The 15,826-nt window shown below is 36.3% G+C and overlaps 1 protein-coding gene across 6 annotated transcripts in view; it reads right to left on the bottom strand.

The window, feature by feature from the left end:
- Positions 1 to 15,826, bottom strand: part of cul9 (cullin 9) — a 71,901-nt gene that overhangs the window by 33,848 nt on the left and 22,227 nt on the right. For 3 of the 6 annotated variants that reach the window (XM_089117295.1, XM_039690554.2, XM_089117294.1), the window contains 14 exons: positions 15,444 to 15,645; positions 10,829 to 11,019; positions 10,553 to 10,752; positions 10,147 to 10,384; positions 7,374 to 7,479; positions 7,069 to 7,296; positions 6,674 to 6,764; positions 5,730 to 5,901; positions 4,532 to 4,637; positions 4,351 to 4,446; positions 4,065 to 4,240; positions 3,810 to 3,943; positions 2,371 to 2,556; positions 2,163 to 2,192 (listed from right to left, as the gene is read on the bottom strand). In XM_089117295.1, coding sequence (XP_088973421.1) covers positions 2,163 to 2,192; positions 2,371 to 2,556; positions 3,810 to 3,943; positions 4,065 to 4,240; positions 4,351 to 4,446; positions 4,532 to 4,637; positions 5,730 to 5,901; positions 6,674 to 6,764; positions 7,069 to 7,296; positions 7,374 to 7,479; positions 10,147 to 10,384; positions 10,553 to 10,752; positions 10,829 to 11,019; positions 15,444 to 15,645 — 2,156 coding nt within the window. The remainder of the gene's footprint in view (positions 1 to 2,162; positions 2,193 to 2,370; positions 2,557 to 3,809; positions 3,944 to 4,064; positions 4,241 to 4,350; positions 4,447 to 4,531; positions 4,638 to 5,729; positions 5,902 to 6,673; positions 6,765 to 7,068; positions 7,297 to 7,373; positions 7,480 to 10,146; positions 10,385 to 10,552; positions 10,753 to 10,828; positions 11,020 to 15,443; positions 15,646 to 15,826) is intronic. The other 3 variants (XM_089117296.1, XM_039690555.2, XM_039690556.2) reach the window with 2 other exon arrangements.

Here is a 15,826-nt window from a genome sequence, read left to right as displayed (position 1 = left end):
GGGCTGGGTATTGACACAAATTTCACAACTCGATTCGTTTTCGATTCCGATTCGATTCAATATTGATTATTTTGGATATCAGTTACAATAAATGGCACATTTTCTCAAGGAAATCAAATCTCTTAACTAATGCTGTAAACTATGGGAGTCTAGTTGTAGCCTATTATGCTTCATTAGCCTAATATGAAGGTAATAATGAACTGTTTTGTAGATATACAAACACTTAAAGGGTTAGTTCACCCAAAAATGAAAATTAAGTCATTAATTACTCACCCCCATGCTGTTCCAACCCCGTAAGACCTTCATTCATCTTCGGAACACAAATAAAGATATTTTTGATTGAATCTGAGAGCTGGATCAGTTCTAGATAGACTGCCTAAGGGACTGGCTCTTGACACCCCATAAAGTCATTAAAGAAAAGGTTTAAATATTCCATGTGCCTACAGCGGCTCAATTATAAGTTTATCAAGCGACGAGAATACTTTGTGTGAAAAAAACATAAATAACGACTTTATTCCACTATTCCATTACTTCCTTATGGGCGCATGCGCGAGAACTGAGACGAGGACGTTCTCATTCGTCTACTTCTTGTTACCGGCTGCTCACCGCTTAGGAGTTTTACCGCCACCTACCGTATAAGATGATGTGCTGATATAGCTGGAAGCGCAAAACTTTCTGTTTATAAGCAGAGGAAGATGCGCGCTGTACATACGCTTTTCAATTTGCGTATTTTCCGCACTATAAGGTGCACTTAAAAGCCTTTAAACTTCTCAAAAAACGACAGTGTTCCTTATAATCCGGAGCGCCTTATATATGGATCATCATTTTATACGGTAGGGGGCGGTAAAACTCCTAAGCGGTGAGCAAGTCCTAAGTCGTTTTCTTTAACGACTTTATGGGCCGTCAAGAGCCAGTCCCTTAGGCAGTCTATCTAGGACTGATCCAGCTCTCAGATTCAATCAAAAATATCTTTATTTGTGTTCCGAAGATGAACGAAGGTCTTACGAGGTTGGAACAGCATGGGGGTGAGTAATTAATGACTTCATTTTCATTTTTGGGTGAACTAACCCTTTAAATTACACTTTTATTTATTTTTATAATAAGAAGAATATATGAAATATAAACATTTAAATGGTGGCTGTCATAAAAACTTTCCAGATTTATTCAAATATGCATTAAATATTGAAGAACATTAAGATTATAATTCATATGTAATATGGTGTATATATTTAGCAAAATATATATAAATAACTCTTTAGAGTTATTTTTTCTAGCTGACTAACGAGTTTATGTGGGTTTTCTGAGGTAAATTTGACGATAGCAACATATGTTGTAATGACATTGATTACAAGCTGTTTAACTGACGTTTTTCCAGAGTTGAAACGCAGATTGAGCGAATCAATGTGACATGATACGGATTTCGATAAGTTGTACTCTATCTTTTAACACACTTTCAGATGCTCATTCATGTTTATTTTGCGCTGTAATTAGTATGATTAACCCGGAAGAGAGATCAGGGCTGCTGCTTCTCTTGAACTGCGCCAGAGCGATCTCACGCCACAGCGCCAAAAACGCAATTTATTTTTTTGAATTTCTAAAGAAAATGGACGTAATTTGAAAATTGAGACTTTGTTTCATATCAATAGTAACAAAGGACAAAGATTATCGCGATTTGTTGGATGCGCGCAGCCGCGATACAATGTCCCATTCATTCAAATGAAACAGGATGACTAATCGATTCTTGAGATTTAAGAATTGATACCGGTTCGTAAAAATGAGAATCGATTAATATCGAGAAATCGATATTTATTACCCAACCCTATTTAATATAGTTCATGCTTTTCTCCCTTCATATCTTGATATCCAAGCAACAAAAACATGAGATGTTTTTCATATTGCAGTTCAAATTGAGCATCACAATATTTGTTACAACAAATAAGGATTATTGTTAGCAAATTGTGCAGCCCTACCAGCAATTTCAATATGAAGCCAGAGGAATTAAAATAACAAAACAAATAAAAAGACAGTAGAAGTAAATAGAAATAAATAAAAGGCATTTTTTCATGGTTAGTTTGCAGTTGAGCTGAGCGGATGGATGGGGTGCTGCAAAATACATACAATAAAGTCAGAGAAATAACATCATCTCCTACACTATTACTTACTCTTTAAATCTCTGCTTCTGTTGATACCTTCTGAAAACAAGAAAAATATCATGAAATAGAGAAGCTTTCATTTAATAAAATCTACAGAAGGTGGTTTAAATTCTGGATTTCCAGAAAAGACTTCGACCACCAAATATGCCTCATGCACATACAAGTAAGCCACAGTCCAGTCTCTAGAAGGAACTATTGTAGTTTTGAAGCCACTCACTTGATTTGATGGGAGGTTTGAGCTCTTCTGTATCAACTGTGCTGGTGTCCACATGAACAAGCAAATGAGTGAGACGCCGCACACGAGAGTTGAAGATGGAGGCTGAGCTCTTACACCTCTTGGAGGATTCAGCGTTCTCCAAATACTCATTCATCAACCAAAACAGAGGGCTGAGAGTAGAAGTCTCTGTTATAAAAAAAAAGAATAGAAGAAATTTAAAGGGGTCCCAATATACTTGTTTACATGATCAACTTTCTTTAGAGTGTGAGGGTACTGTTTGAGCATGGGAAAAGGTCTGGAAAGTTAAAGTCACTCCAGCGGGAGTTGTTCTCTATATGAGTGTCACGGTTCCTGAACTTCTGGGAACAAACACGACACAACATTCCTCATTAGAATAATTCCCACCCAAGGCATACACCAAAAAAAGCGATGAGGCCCGGTTGAGTTGCGTTAGTAGTGTGTTGAAACTCGCGGTTATGACAAGGGGAGAGACAGGGTTCGTACAGATACTTTAAAATGAAATTCCAGGATTTTTCAAGAACTACTTTTTATTTTTCAAGGACTACAATCAGAGATCTCACTTATCAAACAGTATCTTTATCATTTTTCATATTCTTTAAAAGGTAAATCCATAAATGGAAATAAACAGAAATTGCACATGCAATGAGGATAAAAGGATACTATGATAAAGATATCGGTCTCCTATTTCAAACTGATTTTTTTCTTTAATAAATATAGGATTCATTTGTCTTCTGAATAATAAAAGCTGTATCATATTTTGTGATATTTATAGGAGCAATATCATGCTCATATCCATGCTAAATGGCTATATCTATATGGGCTGCAACGTTAATTTTGTTTTATCAATAAAATGAAACACTAATTTCACAAATTTGTCTTTCAATAAATCAAGCACTTTTCAAGCACCTTTTCATTTATATGGCTGTTTTCAAGGGGTTTCCAGGACTTAATTTTCAAAAACTCAAGTTCAAGTACATCAAGCACCTTGTATGAACCCTGATCTCCAAAACACTCTCAAAATGGTTGACCAATGACACTAACAGCCGACCGATCATAGAACATTACGCTTTTCGTACAACAATGTAAAATATGGTGAAAAATAATGTCTTTTTTCAACATTCAATCCTATTCTAGTAGATGAACTTCATAGGGTTCTTTCATATGAAAACCTATTCTAGTAGACTAGAATAATAGAAAAAAAAAAAAAAAAATCAAGACTTTGCAAAGTACCATAAGAGATCCCCTATAACCCAAATCATACTTGAAAATAACATGGACCAGCCACAGTTTGTATTAAACAAATCTGGAGATACCAGATTGATCCTTTTTCAGCGTCAATATATTATTGTGGTATGATATATTTCACATTAACTCTTCCCTGGACACTACGGAAGAACAAAACAAGCACTGCCGTTTACCTGAGATGGTGATGCTCTGTACGATGGGGGTTATGAGAGCTTCCCAGCAGGTTCGTCCTAAAGCCTCTGCGGCCTCAGCGTCAGGAAGGAAACGGTCGGCAAACATCTGCTCATGTTTCAGGGCACTGTTCAACCTGAAGCCCAGAGAGAGATGCACATAAAGATCTGAGGTTTTCATTTAATGCAGCAGTAAGAACATCTTCCATCCTCTTTATTCTGCTCTATAAATGAAATGACTATGGCAGCAGGTCCCACTTGTTAAAGAGCTGCAGTAGCTGGTTCCTGTCCTCCAGGATCTCCTGGCACCAGGTGTGAGCTTTTGTAGTATAGAAGAGATAAGTGCGGCAGCACAGCTGCTCCTTAAACACCGGCCAGAAAGTGGGCTTTGGTCCCAGAACCTCAAACCCATGCACTCGTGTATCAATGCCACCCTGTTAACAGGAAGGATAACAATTTGTAACAGAGGTGGAATAAAGAGTATCTCAGGCTTTCTGTTCAATTTCAGGGAAGTTCTGTCACATTTCATTTCAATGTGTCTGACCTGTTGACATCTTTTGACTCTGATCTGAATGATGGGCCAGAAACGAGTCATATTCTCCAACAAAACCACATGGCTGGCGGAGGGTGCCACATTTACCTGTTTAACACACACAACAAAAGTATCGTCTTAATGTGCAGCGTGCAATCATTAGATGTAAGATGAATGAGAAGGGCTCTCTCACAGTGTTGAGTTCAGTATTGATGTTTGTGGGATCATCTCCTCCTAGAACTACAATACGAGCTGGCATGTAACTCGAGTCCTCACTGGCTACAAGCACAGTCAATTGCCTGTGAATGAAGAAAACGATAAAAGGTTTTTTCTTATGATGTTTCGGTAACACTTTACAATAAGGTTCATTAGTTAACATTAGTTAACTACATTAGTTAACATGTACAATATGTGAACAATAATTCTTCAGCATTTATTAATCTTAGTTAATATTAATTCCAACATTTACTAATACATTATTAAAATCAAAGGTTGTATTAGTTAACATTAGTTAATGGACTGTGAACTAACATCAACGCACAATGAACAGCTGTATTTTTATTAACTAACATTAACAAAGATTAATAAACACTGTAACTAATGCATTGCTCATCGTTAGTTCATGTTAGTTAATGCATTTACTAATGTTAACTAATGAACCTTATTGTAAAGTGTTACCGATGTTTCCATTTAGGAGCAATTTTTGCCACCGTAAACTGATTTACAGGTGCAATTTAATTTATTTTAACCTCTATAAAGGCAAAATTGTCTCTCACCATATTAAACGTGTCACTTCCTATTTAATCAATACATTCAAGAGACTACAGAGCTGTTATAAATAATGATGTGAAATAAAGGTTTTAAATGTATTGTTAAAAAAAAAAAAAAGTCACTGAATCATTCATTCAACCAATACATTAAAAAAGGCTGATTTACTCAGGAATGATTTACTCAGGATTTACTCTTTATGAAGGGGTCACTGAATCATTTACTCAAACAGATTCATTCAAAAATGTGGGTTCATTAAGCACCGAAACATCATCTGCTGTGCCTTTGTTCAGTAACTATTTTTGAAGCTGAAATTGGGCAAAAACAGACAATATTGACAACACTGGTGTCACTTAAAATTAACAACTTGTTTACTGAACTGTGTATAAAATCAATATTACGCTTCATATTTAGGAAAAACAGCACTCTTGCTTGTGTGATTATTGCTTAGCTATATCATATGCTATTAATATATAACATTAATTTACAATATATAAATTAATCCATTAAATCAAATAGAAAATAAAATGTGGCCACTTTATCATTAATTTGGGGCATTTTATTATTTTTGGGGGCCTTTTTGCATCAAAATAACACTGAAAAGAGAAGCTAAGCAAGCATACCTGATGACCACCCCTTTATGCATGTAAATGTTGATAAAGTGGGAGCCAGTACAGCCGTTAGATTCCCAGTAGGTTTTGGGGTTTTTGTCCGTCAGCTTATTAGCCCGATGGTGATTAGAGGAGACCTCCACCTTCTCCCAGCATTTGTCCTCTTTCAGTTCCACACTGGAGCCTGAAAAAAAAACATCACACCAATTCAACTAAATCCTAGGGAACTGTGATAGTTATACCAAAACTGGAACTGATAGCATAGCATTGTTATTCTTAAGCAACAGGTTTAAAGGACTATTTTTTACATCAATATAATCAGCCAAGAAGAAAATAATCATTTCCACAATATCAAAATAAATGTATTTTTTAGTTTTAGGCAAAGCGTCAGATCATTTATTTTCTATACAACAATGTGGACGTGATTTCTCACACAGTTAAATTCTGATTTCAGAAAACGTATAATTCATGATGAAACGGAAATATCTACATGTTTTCTCCTATATTATGGCATACATCAGTGTTTAACAGATTATAGAAAAAAAATGTGCTTGGTTCAACCCATTGGCTGTTAATAAGTATTTAAGATTGACTAATGATTGAAGTCTGATGTGTGACATAAGAGAAGTCTTTTTTTTTACCGGACGATCAAGTTTAAAAAAAAATAATGTTTATACATTTTTTTTTAAAAAGCATCATGGATGGATGAATCTTTCACAATAAGATCTATAACATGCTTTTACAAAATCAAATGCTAACTTTAGGGTTTTACGGCACTTTTTTCTTACTATAAAAACAGGTCACATGTATAAAACACAGCTCTGAGTTTCTGCCTAACTTGTGTTTCATGGAGAAAGAAAGACATGAGAGTGAGTAAATGATTTTAATTTTTGGTGAACTAATTGCTTCCTTTAAAGAGATTACACTTTGCATCAGTAAATGTTTTATGAACAAACCTTGGCACAAGTTTCGCAGGAACACATCAAAGAAGGGAATATTGATGGGCTGATGGCTTCGACGATGCTCTTCAATCTGACCAAGGACCATCTAAAGATGCAGATATGGAGTGTATAATTAAAAGCACATCAGACAAATGTCTATTATTTACACTGATAGTCTAACAAACCATTAAACATGTCATCATTATGTTTTAGGAATTAACCATGTAATAACATGCTGTTTGTGTAAACGCCTTCTAAAATAAGGAACAAGTCTGTTTGAGGTCAGGTAAACCAGAAACCAGCGTCATTATATCGGGAATCCTTAGTCTAATCGGTAGACTGGTTGTTCAGGCAATTCACTATCTAGTCAATTTTTCAAATATCTATTTTTGAACAGGCCTACTTTATACCTGTATGCACCCCGCCAACACACTGGTGGTCATTTTCTTGTAGAGGCTGGCGTACTTCTCGCAGTCAGTGATCAGGTCTCGCAGCTCTGTGACCATGAGGAGGCTGGTGCTGTGTTTGTCCAGGGCTTTGAGAAGAGCCTCTTTGGTGCCCAGCCGACACATCACAACAGCATAGTCTTTATTCAAAGAGGCGAGTCGATACAAGAAGCGGATGAACTGCTGTACGACCTAAATGCGGAAAAAGGCTGAATGAAATACTAGCATTATGAAATCATGATCTTATAATGCTAAAGGAAGAAAAGTACCTCTCTGTCACTGACAAAGGCGGTCATAGATGACAGGCAAGGCTCAATACTCTCATGCCATGGCAACAGATCCTCCTGGTAGTTATCCAGAAACTTGTTCAAAATCCTGTTAAATATACAAGAGTTACTATCACTGGCAAATAAAGCAATATCATGACTACAATCAAGAACAAAACAAAGAGAAGTAAACAGTCAGTAATAAAATAAGAACATAAACACTAAACACATTAGCCATAGCAGGAATAACAGATTAACAGATATTGTGATCAAATGCAAAAAACACAGCATTGTTTTTATAAAATACATAGAAATATATAGATTAATCCTTAAAGTTACTTAAGTTATTTACTCAAGATCAATGAGTGATTTTCTTTGTCTTTTGTTGTTGTTTGATTAACATTAAGTACACAGACGTCAGTAGGTTTTTAGGCTGCTGTCACTTAAAGATAGGGCTGGGGTAAACGATTATTAACTAAACGATTAGTTGGGCAATTATTTCATCGATTAGTCGACTAATCTAATGACTAATTGGACGACTAATATAAAGAATATTTTTTCTGCTGCTCAATTAATAAAAAAAACAATATCTCAAATAAATACTAGCATACTGAATCAAGATACTATAAGCTGGCTAACGTTAGTCTAATGTTATGTATTTGAACACCATCATTATAACTCTACAACCGCCAAAACCGTGTTATTAAAATATTTTTACAAACATTTTTTATCATAGAGAATGTTTAAATATTAATATCTGCTGAGGAGGGAAACGGAGGCGGAGTTAGTGGTGCGATCAGAGGCTGCTACTACTGGAGATGAATCGGGAGAGGTTTGTGCACCTACTGATCAGAGCGCGTGTTGACACGGAGTAAAGCCTTGTTTATACTCGACACGTCCGCACGAGCGCGAATGTGCGCACGGCAAAAATAACGCGTTGGGTGCGCAAGACCAGGAAGACTATGGCTGGCTGCGTGTACGCCTTTTTTTGTAACAGCGCGCCCGGCGCCGCGTCCGGAAGCGAATTCAAGCCGAATCTGCCCGAGCTTGTACGTCTCACCACACCGGCACCCAGTTTGCGCGTCTAAATTGTAAAGTTTTTTTTCTTAAGGGTTTGTTTACTGTGTGTGATTCATTTAATGGATAGCACATTCACTTCAAGTTGTCTTCGTCCTCTATTCTGAAATGTTTCGGTCTCCTACGTGTGTGTGGCAAGCTGTACCGCCGGGAACATGCAAAAAATAAATAAATAAAGAAGCGTCGACGCAAAAATATGACGTCGACGCAATTTTGACGTCGAATAATCGACGTCATCGACGCGCCGCTACAGCACTACTTAAAGATCTAAGCATTGATCCAATATACTGTTACCCATGTTTCTTTGTCAACGGTTTACGTTCACATTAGACACAGCCGCCTTGTTTACAAGTATATTTTGAGAATTTTTGTGTATTTGTGAGAGCTCAAGAAAACTTAATTCAGTATTCAAGCACTAGAGGATTTTTGTTTTTTGTGTGCACAGAAAACCGCACGCAGTTCTGAAATGGAAACTTGGAGCCAGTTCTAAAATGGAGCCGATTCCCGATACCGAAATGAGTTCTCTTTTGTGTCGCATTAAAATTTTCTATTTCTATTTCTATGTCTGTTTGTGGGGTTACTTTGTGGAATAATCTGGGGCTTGAATTAAAGCAGTGTCAAGGCATTCACAATTTCAAACGTCTTTACAAACAAAAGGTCTGGTCCCATTACAATGACAATGAAGTTTGATTGTATTTATGTTGTGTGGATTGTTGGATTAGTTGTTATTTATTTACCCTTGTGGTATTCCCTCTACCATTGTTGGTAGTTGTTCATCATTATGTACTCTTGTGGTATGCCATTTACCATTGTTGGTATTTGATAATCATTGTTATGTACCCTTGTGGTATTTCGTATACCATTGTTGGTATTTGATGATCATTACCTGTGGAAATATCTGTAAATCATTAATATGTATGGTACGAGTGTTTGGTTTTGACTTGTGCATCCACTGTTTCTAAATGAGGTATTATTATTATATTTTATTATTATTATTTTCTCTTTGAGATTATTGATGAAGGAAGCAGCTATTTTTTGTTGTGTAAAATCTTTAATAGACTGGGGTGAGGTTTAATAAGTTTTACTTCTTCCCACTCCATTTCAAGCATAAGTGTAAAAACTATTATTATTGTGCATCTTTTCTGTTGTCACACTATTTTGCTTGAAATAAATAAATAAATGCACACACAGCAAAAGATAAGCAGAATTGAAATGCATGTCTTACATCTTGTCTACACCGGATGCAAGTGGCGTGACACGATTAAAAACAATAAACAGTGATTCTGCCTACACTGGACACGATGCAAGCGATAAATCTCTGACTCTAATATGCTAATATAATAATGCCTTGTATAATAATGGCATACTGACATGAATGACAAATGCTTTGCAACGGGTGCTTTCTCACGTCCAGTGTAGACACCCTTCAGCTGTTGTGACGTGACAATGGTGTAGACACGGTGTTACGGAATCCATAGTTTTGGGAAATTTGGAACCAGTTCTAAATTGGAACCGATTCTTGTTACCTAACCCTACTCTAAATATTCTTTAAAAATATTTAAAATAATTTTTTAATAAAAAATCTTTTGATTTTAGGGTCAAATATGACCCGGACATGTTTTTAGTGAGTGCAACCACCCCAAAGTAGTTTGAAATATCAGTTATTGATCACCTACTTATGTTTAAGACAATGGCTCACCTAAGGATGGAGAGCTGTACCGCCCGATCCGCTCTGTGCTGGTCCAGGAGGCGGATGAGGTCCTGAAAGGTGTCTCTGCTGCGAGTTACCTCATTTCTCTCTTCCTCCAGTTGGGAGGCGTCGTCGCAGAGCAGCTGCTCCAGGGTCAGTATTACCTCTTTGGTGGCTGGCATTTCCTTCAGACTCACGACCAACATCTTTAGCTCTGTGTCTTTAAAGTCTTGCTCTTCTTGAGACTCTATAGAGGCAAACAATGCTGCATGTTATTTTAAACGAGGTACACACATTTGTATCCCAAGTCAAGAGTCAATATTTTTGTTTTATTAACATACTGCTTATTACAGGGCTGTTGTAATTATTAAACCAATTTAATTTGTCAAGGAGTTGCAATAATGCATGATGATACCTTTTTTCTCCAGTTTGTGGACCATGGAGATGTGGTTGAGGGCGATGATGGCCAGCATGCTGTGATGATTCTGAGCAGAAAGGCACTTCTTCAGCGTGGCACTGACATTGCAGGCGACTAGTTGCTCCGCCAGACTCTTGTGGCTGGAAATCAGCATGATGATGACCAGCAGCCCGTTCCGCACAGACAAACCACAACTGCTTAAAGCACAGTAGAAAAATTAATGTGAATTCAGTTGATTATGCTACATCTAAAACAGAATTTCAAACCTCTTACCCCGTTGTGCCGAGCATTAGGTCAATGGCGGAAGGGATGGCACACAGGAGTCCTTTGGAGCCTTCTGGTGTAGCGGAGCCTATGCTTGAAAATATCTCCAGCATCATCTGAGTGCCAGACTCAGAAAGGGGTAGACATGCACCCACACTGCGGGGGTCATGTTTACTGGCACCTGTGATGACCTTCAGAGCCTTGGAGAGAAAAAAAATGTATATTCGTCATCACTCCGAAGTTTCTGTATCCATAAAGGTATACTTAGGGGTGTGCGATATGACGATTTTTAATCGTGGACGATTAAAATGTCTCCACGATCTGCTTTTGAAGAAATATCGTAGTATCGTGTTACAGTGCATTCTATCAGTTCAGTTCTGGCGCCTCCGTCTCTCAACTGTACAACGCGACGTAGCCTACACATGATCACACGTTAAAGGAATAGGTATGGGACACTGCAATTCACAAAAGTTCATTATTTGCATAAGCCTTGCCGGTTAAACATTTAATTCACGCGCTGATGCGCTGTTCTAACGTGCGCTTTCCTGACCGCATAACCCCCGACGCTCACAGGCACTAGAAGTCTGTCAAACAGCGCCTGAATACTGGACTAAGTTATCTCTCGAGTCTTATTAAGCTAATACTGTTAAATACACAAAATGTTTACATAAACAGGCTATGTCTAAAGTGAAAGCAAACATTTGAGAGAATATCTGGTGTAATATGCGTCTATATTAAACGCGTCGCGTGCTGGTCTAAAAGCAACAGGAATAAATAGTAGCCTACTGCCGCTTGTCCTTAAAGGGATAGTTCACAAAAAAAATAAAAAATAAAAAATCCATCATTATTTACTCACTCTAATGTTGTTCCAAACCTGTATTAATTTCTTTCTTGTGCTGAACACAAAAGACAATTTTTTCTTTAATGTGGGTAAGAAAATCACTCACTGACTGAGAACTTTAATATATCTTTAATAAGAATCAATTTATTCAGTGAAGTCTATGTAGAGTTTTAATTTCATATTTGTTCATTTAAATACTTCAATGCTACTGCTAAATACACCTACTGCATCTGAAAAAATAAAGCACTATTTATTTAATATGAATATTAATTTGTGTAATGTTTATCTTGTCTTATTTTTTTAATAACAAAGAAAATAATGACAAAGATTTTTATCTTCGCCACTGGCCTAAATGTGTGGCTTTCTTTTTTATTTTGTTACCTAAGGCTTTGTTTTTAACATAGGGGCATTAGTTTGGCTGTAACGAACAGCCACTTGCAAAATATTAAAACCAACTTGAAAAAGAATCGTGATAAAAAATCGTGATCGTGATTTTCCTAAAAAAATCGTGATATGATATTTTTTCCCATATCACCCACCCCTAGGTATACTTGCAGTGTATTGTATGTGCCTCAAAAAGATTCTGCTAAATAGATAAGAGGATTGTAAGGAAAGTAATTATTCTGGCTCTGATTCCAAAAGAAATACGTTATTACTATTATTAATAGTCATACGTCGGGTAAGAGGTCAACTTATCTCTCTGGAAGCCAGAGATTAGAGTTTATAAAAGTTATAAATATGAATATTTTTCTTACAAAAATCGCTTGGCTTCAGAAGGCATTTAGTATGGATTATTTTTATGATGATGGATGTGCTATTTGGCGCTTTAAAAGCTCTTTTGTGCTTTTCAATGCCATTACAAAGCTGGGATATTATTTAATATAACTCCGATTGTGTTCAGCTGAAAGAAGTCACACCAAGGATGGATTCCTTTTTCATTTTTGGGTGAACTATTTCTTTAAAGCAAAACTAAAACTACCGCTACTACTACACACCTTCCACCACACCTAGAGATTGGCATTGGGGTACTTTCCATAAGATCATCTTTCAATGCAAATCAAACCAGCTATTAGGCTAACTGAAGTAAAACCATGCCAATCTCTAGGCGTGGTGAATGGTGTGTGATGATGTGGGGATATTTTAATTCCAAAGGAAAGGGAACTTTATCAGGATGCATATTATCCTGGATCCATGAAATAACTGGCTTTTAAAAATAAAAATCTGCCTGACTCTATGGAAATTTAACATAGGGGTGCCCAGACTTATGCACCCTGTATTTTAAGGAAAAACATTTATTTATTTATGATACATTATTCATTCACAAAGAAAATTTGTGTCCTTAAAGGTTGGAGTTTTCCTCATTTTTCTAATTAAGGCATTAAGATCAATATCCAAAAGATGATTTTTTATTCCTCTTTTTAGGCAACTTTAGCATGGGTGTCCAAACTAATTCACATCACTGTAGATAAGAGGATTGTAAGGAAAGTAATTATTCTGGCTCTGATTCCAAAAGAAATCCATTATTAATATTATTAATAGTCATAAGTCGGGTAAGAGGTCAACTCAACTCTCATGAATACGTGTACACCCATTGCCGGAAGCCAGAGATTATAGTTTATAAAAGTTATAAATATGGATATTTTTCTCACAAAAATCGCTTGGCTTCAGAAGTCATTTAGTATGGATTATTTTTATGATGATGGATGTGCTTTTTGGGAGCTTTAAAAGCTCTTTTGTGCTTTTCAATGCCATTAAAAAGCTGGGATATTATTTAATATAACTCAGATTGTGTTTGGCTGAAAGAAGTCACACCAAGGATGGATTCATTTTTCATTTTTGGGTGAACTATTTCTTTAAAGCAAAACTAAAACTACCGCTCACATTTTGTAACAAATTCAAATGTGTGCATGACATTAAATGCATTTTAACAGCACGTTTCAAACTTATGCATTATTATGCAAACAACATGCATTATTGCAAATGAAACTTATATTCCAGAAAATCCAGTCTTTTTTTTTTTCTAAGAGAAAGGGGTTGCCCAGTCTTGTTCTTAGTTAGAATCCGATTTTTCAATTGTAGGAAAAAAAAAAAAAAAAAAAAACATATTAAAAGAAATTAAATTTAAAACACAGGCAAACACATTTTATCATGAAAAAATGTAAGTGCAAGACCAATCTGCAATACGAATAACACTATAATGAGAACACTATCAGGGTTCCAGACTGTGACCAAATTGATCACATATGCGACCATTTTTTGAGAATGTGCGAGTTAAAACTGTATGTGGTCTCACATGTGCGAGTGGACGCTCGCGCAAGAGATCGCCGTTGTATCAGCTGCTGCAGTACGTAACTTATGTTCAAAATGAACGAGTAGGCTACATCATGAATCCATTTTACAAACAGTGTTTTTGACTTATCCTGAATCACTACGGTACGCCTATATTAAGTGTTTATATTCAGACAATTTTATCCCGGGGTCGACTCGGATGCGGAGTTGCCCAGTGCCTGCGTGACTCGCCATAGACATTAATGGACAGAAGTATCTCCTGCTACAGTGTTCTTCCGCAAGACACGTGCAGTTTATTTATTGACGAACGTAGACGTCACGCGCATTGCAGACTGATGGTGAAACGTGCCAATTACGAATTAAGGCGAATAAAAATGGAAATGTCTCACGAAACAGTGTGCCCCTTCCTACGTCTTTTCAGCGGTTAGATGAGAGTAATCACTCGACTGAGGAAAGGAAATTATTATAAAATGCAGAAGGTAATGAGTGTGAGATTTCTGTTTCTGTACAATTTTTGTTACAACTATAAACTTTGATAACGAAAAATCTGTATAAGCGTATTATAATACTCTAATCTTTTAAAATGTAATGCATACATTTGAATGTTTAATGATTTTTAAAAGATAGAAAGATGATGCTGATAGAAAGATGATAATAGATAGATGGACACAGAAGATTATGATTCAAATGTACATAGATAGATTGTATATAATTCAAATGTAAAATGCTTAAAATTACAGTTTAAAATTGCTGTCCAAAATCCATGAAAATCCTGAAATTTAATCCAATGATAATTAATATATTACAGGTATTTATGCTTTATGCAGAAAGCCTTTGCTAGCTCTGGTCCATTAAAACCACTATTCATCAGCATGCATTGATTAATCCCATGGCATGTAGCAGAAAAAAGAAAAAAAAAAGAAAAAAAAAGGTGCGACCGAATCAAATGCTGGTGCGACCAACTGAGAAAGTTGGTAGCACCAGTTCAACCAGTGGAAAAGTTAGTCTGGAGCCCTGACTATTGTAACAGTCAACTAAAGCACAAAAATTCTGTGTTACTGGAAGAGCACATCCACAAAGAGAGTTAGACGCTTGAAAAGCACGTCAAGTTCACATGCGCATTTGCATACTTTTTTGCAGATGTAAATTATATCTTAGTAATAGTATATCTTAATCTCATACAAGATCTCATCTAGTTTATTAACCCGCTAGCAAAGCGCTTCAGTTTCCCAGTGTTTTTCAGCATCAGCTCCAACAGCCATAATTTGATTAAAAACATTAATGATTTGAAACTATCATATGGATGTTTCTTTTTCAAAACCATTCATAAATAATAATAAAAATGATTTATTTCTTAATTTGATCATCAACAGCATTTTAAAATAAATTCATTATCGTCAACGCACAGTTCTAAAAAACTGCATGAACAATGAAATTCTCACAGCAAAAACATGTCCTTAAAGGCATAAACACGTCACAAGAATCCCCACTCACCGCCAGTGCGATCTGCTGCACCTGTATACAAGTAGGATACTCCTGCATGCAGCTCAGGACGGCTTTAACACCGCCCTCTGTGGCGAAGGAGACCCTCCACTCGTACTTCAGCATGAGACTGCGGGTCAGCAGCAGTGCAATCACAGCGTTCTGCTTGGGCTGACTGCAAATCATCTCCACCAACACCTTCAAGACTTTGTCACTGGAAAAAGAATAAGTACTTATTTTAAAACTTTAACAAATGTAACTTTCATTAGGGTTTATGGAACGTAATTTATTAAGCACTGCAAGTAATCAATCTACCCTTTTTAAAAAAATTGATAACTCTTTATTTTCCAGTGTAGTTACTGTAGTAATAACTAGGGGTGTAAAAATATATCGTG

Source organism: Pimephales promelas, chromosome 11, assembly GCF_988280905.1.
Source record: "Pimephales promelas chromosome 11, fPimPro1.hap1.1, whole genome shotgun sequence".
Lineage (NCBI taxonomy): Eukaryota > Metazoa > Chordata > Actinopteri > Cypriniformes > Leuciscidae > Pimephales > Pimephales promelas.
The sequence above is the reverse complement of the archived record's forward strand: the minus strand, read 5'-3'. Positions and strand labels throughout refer to the sequence as shown.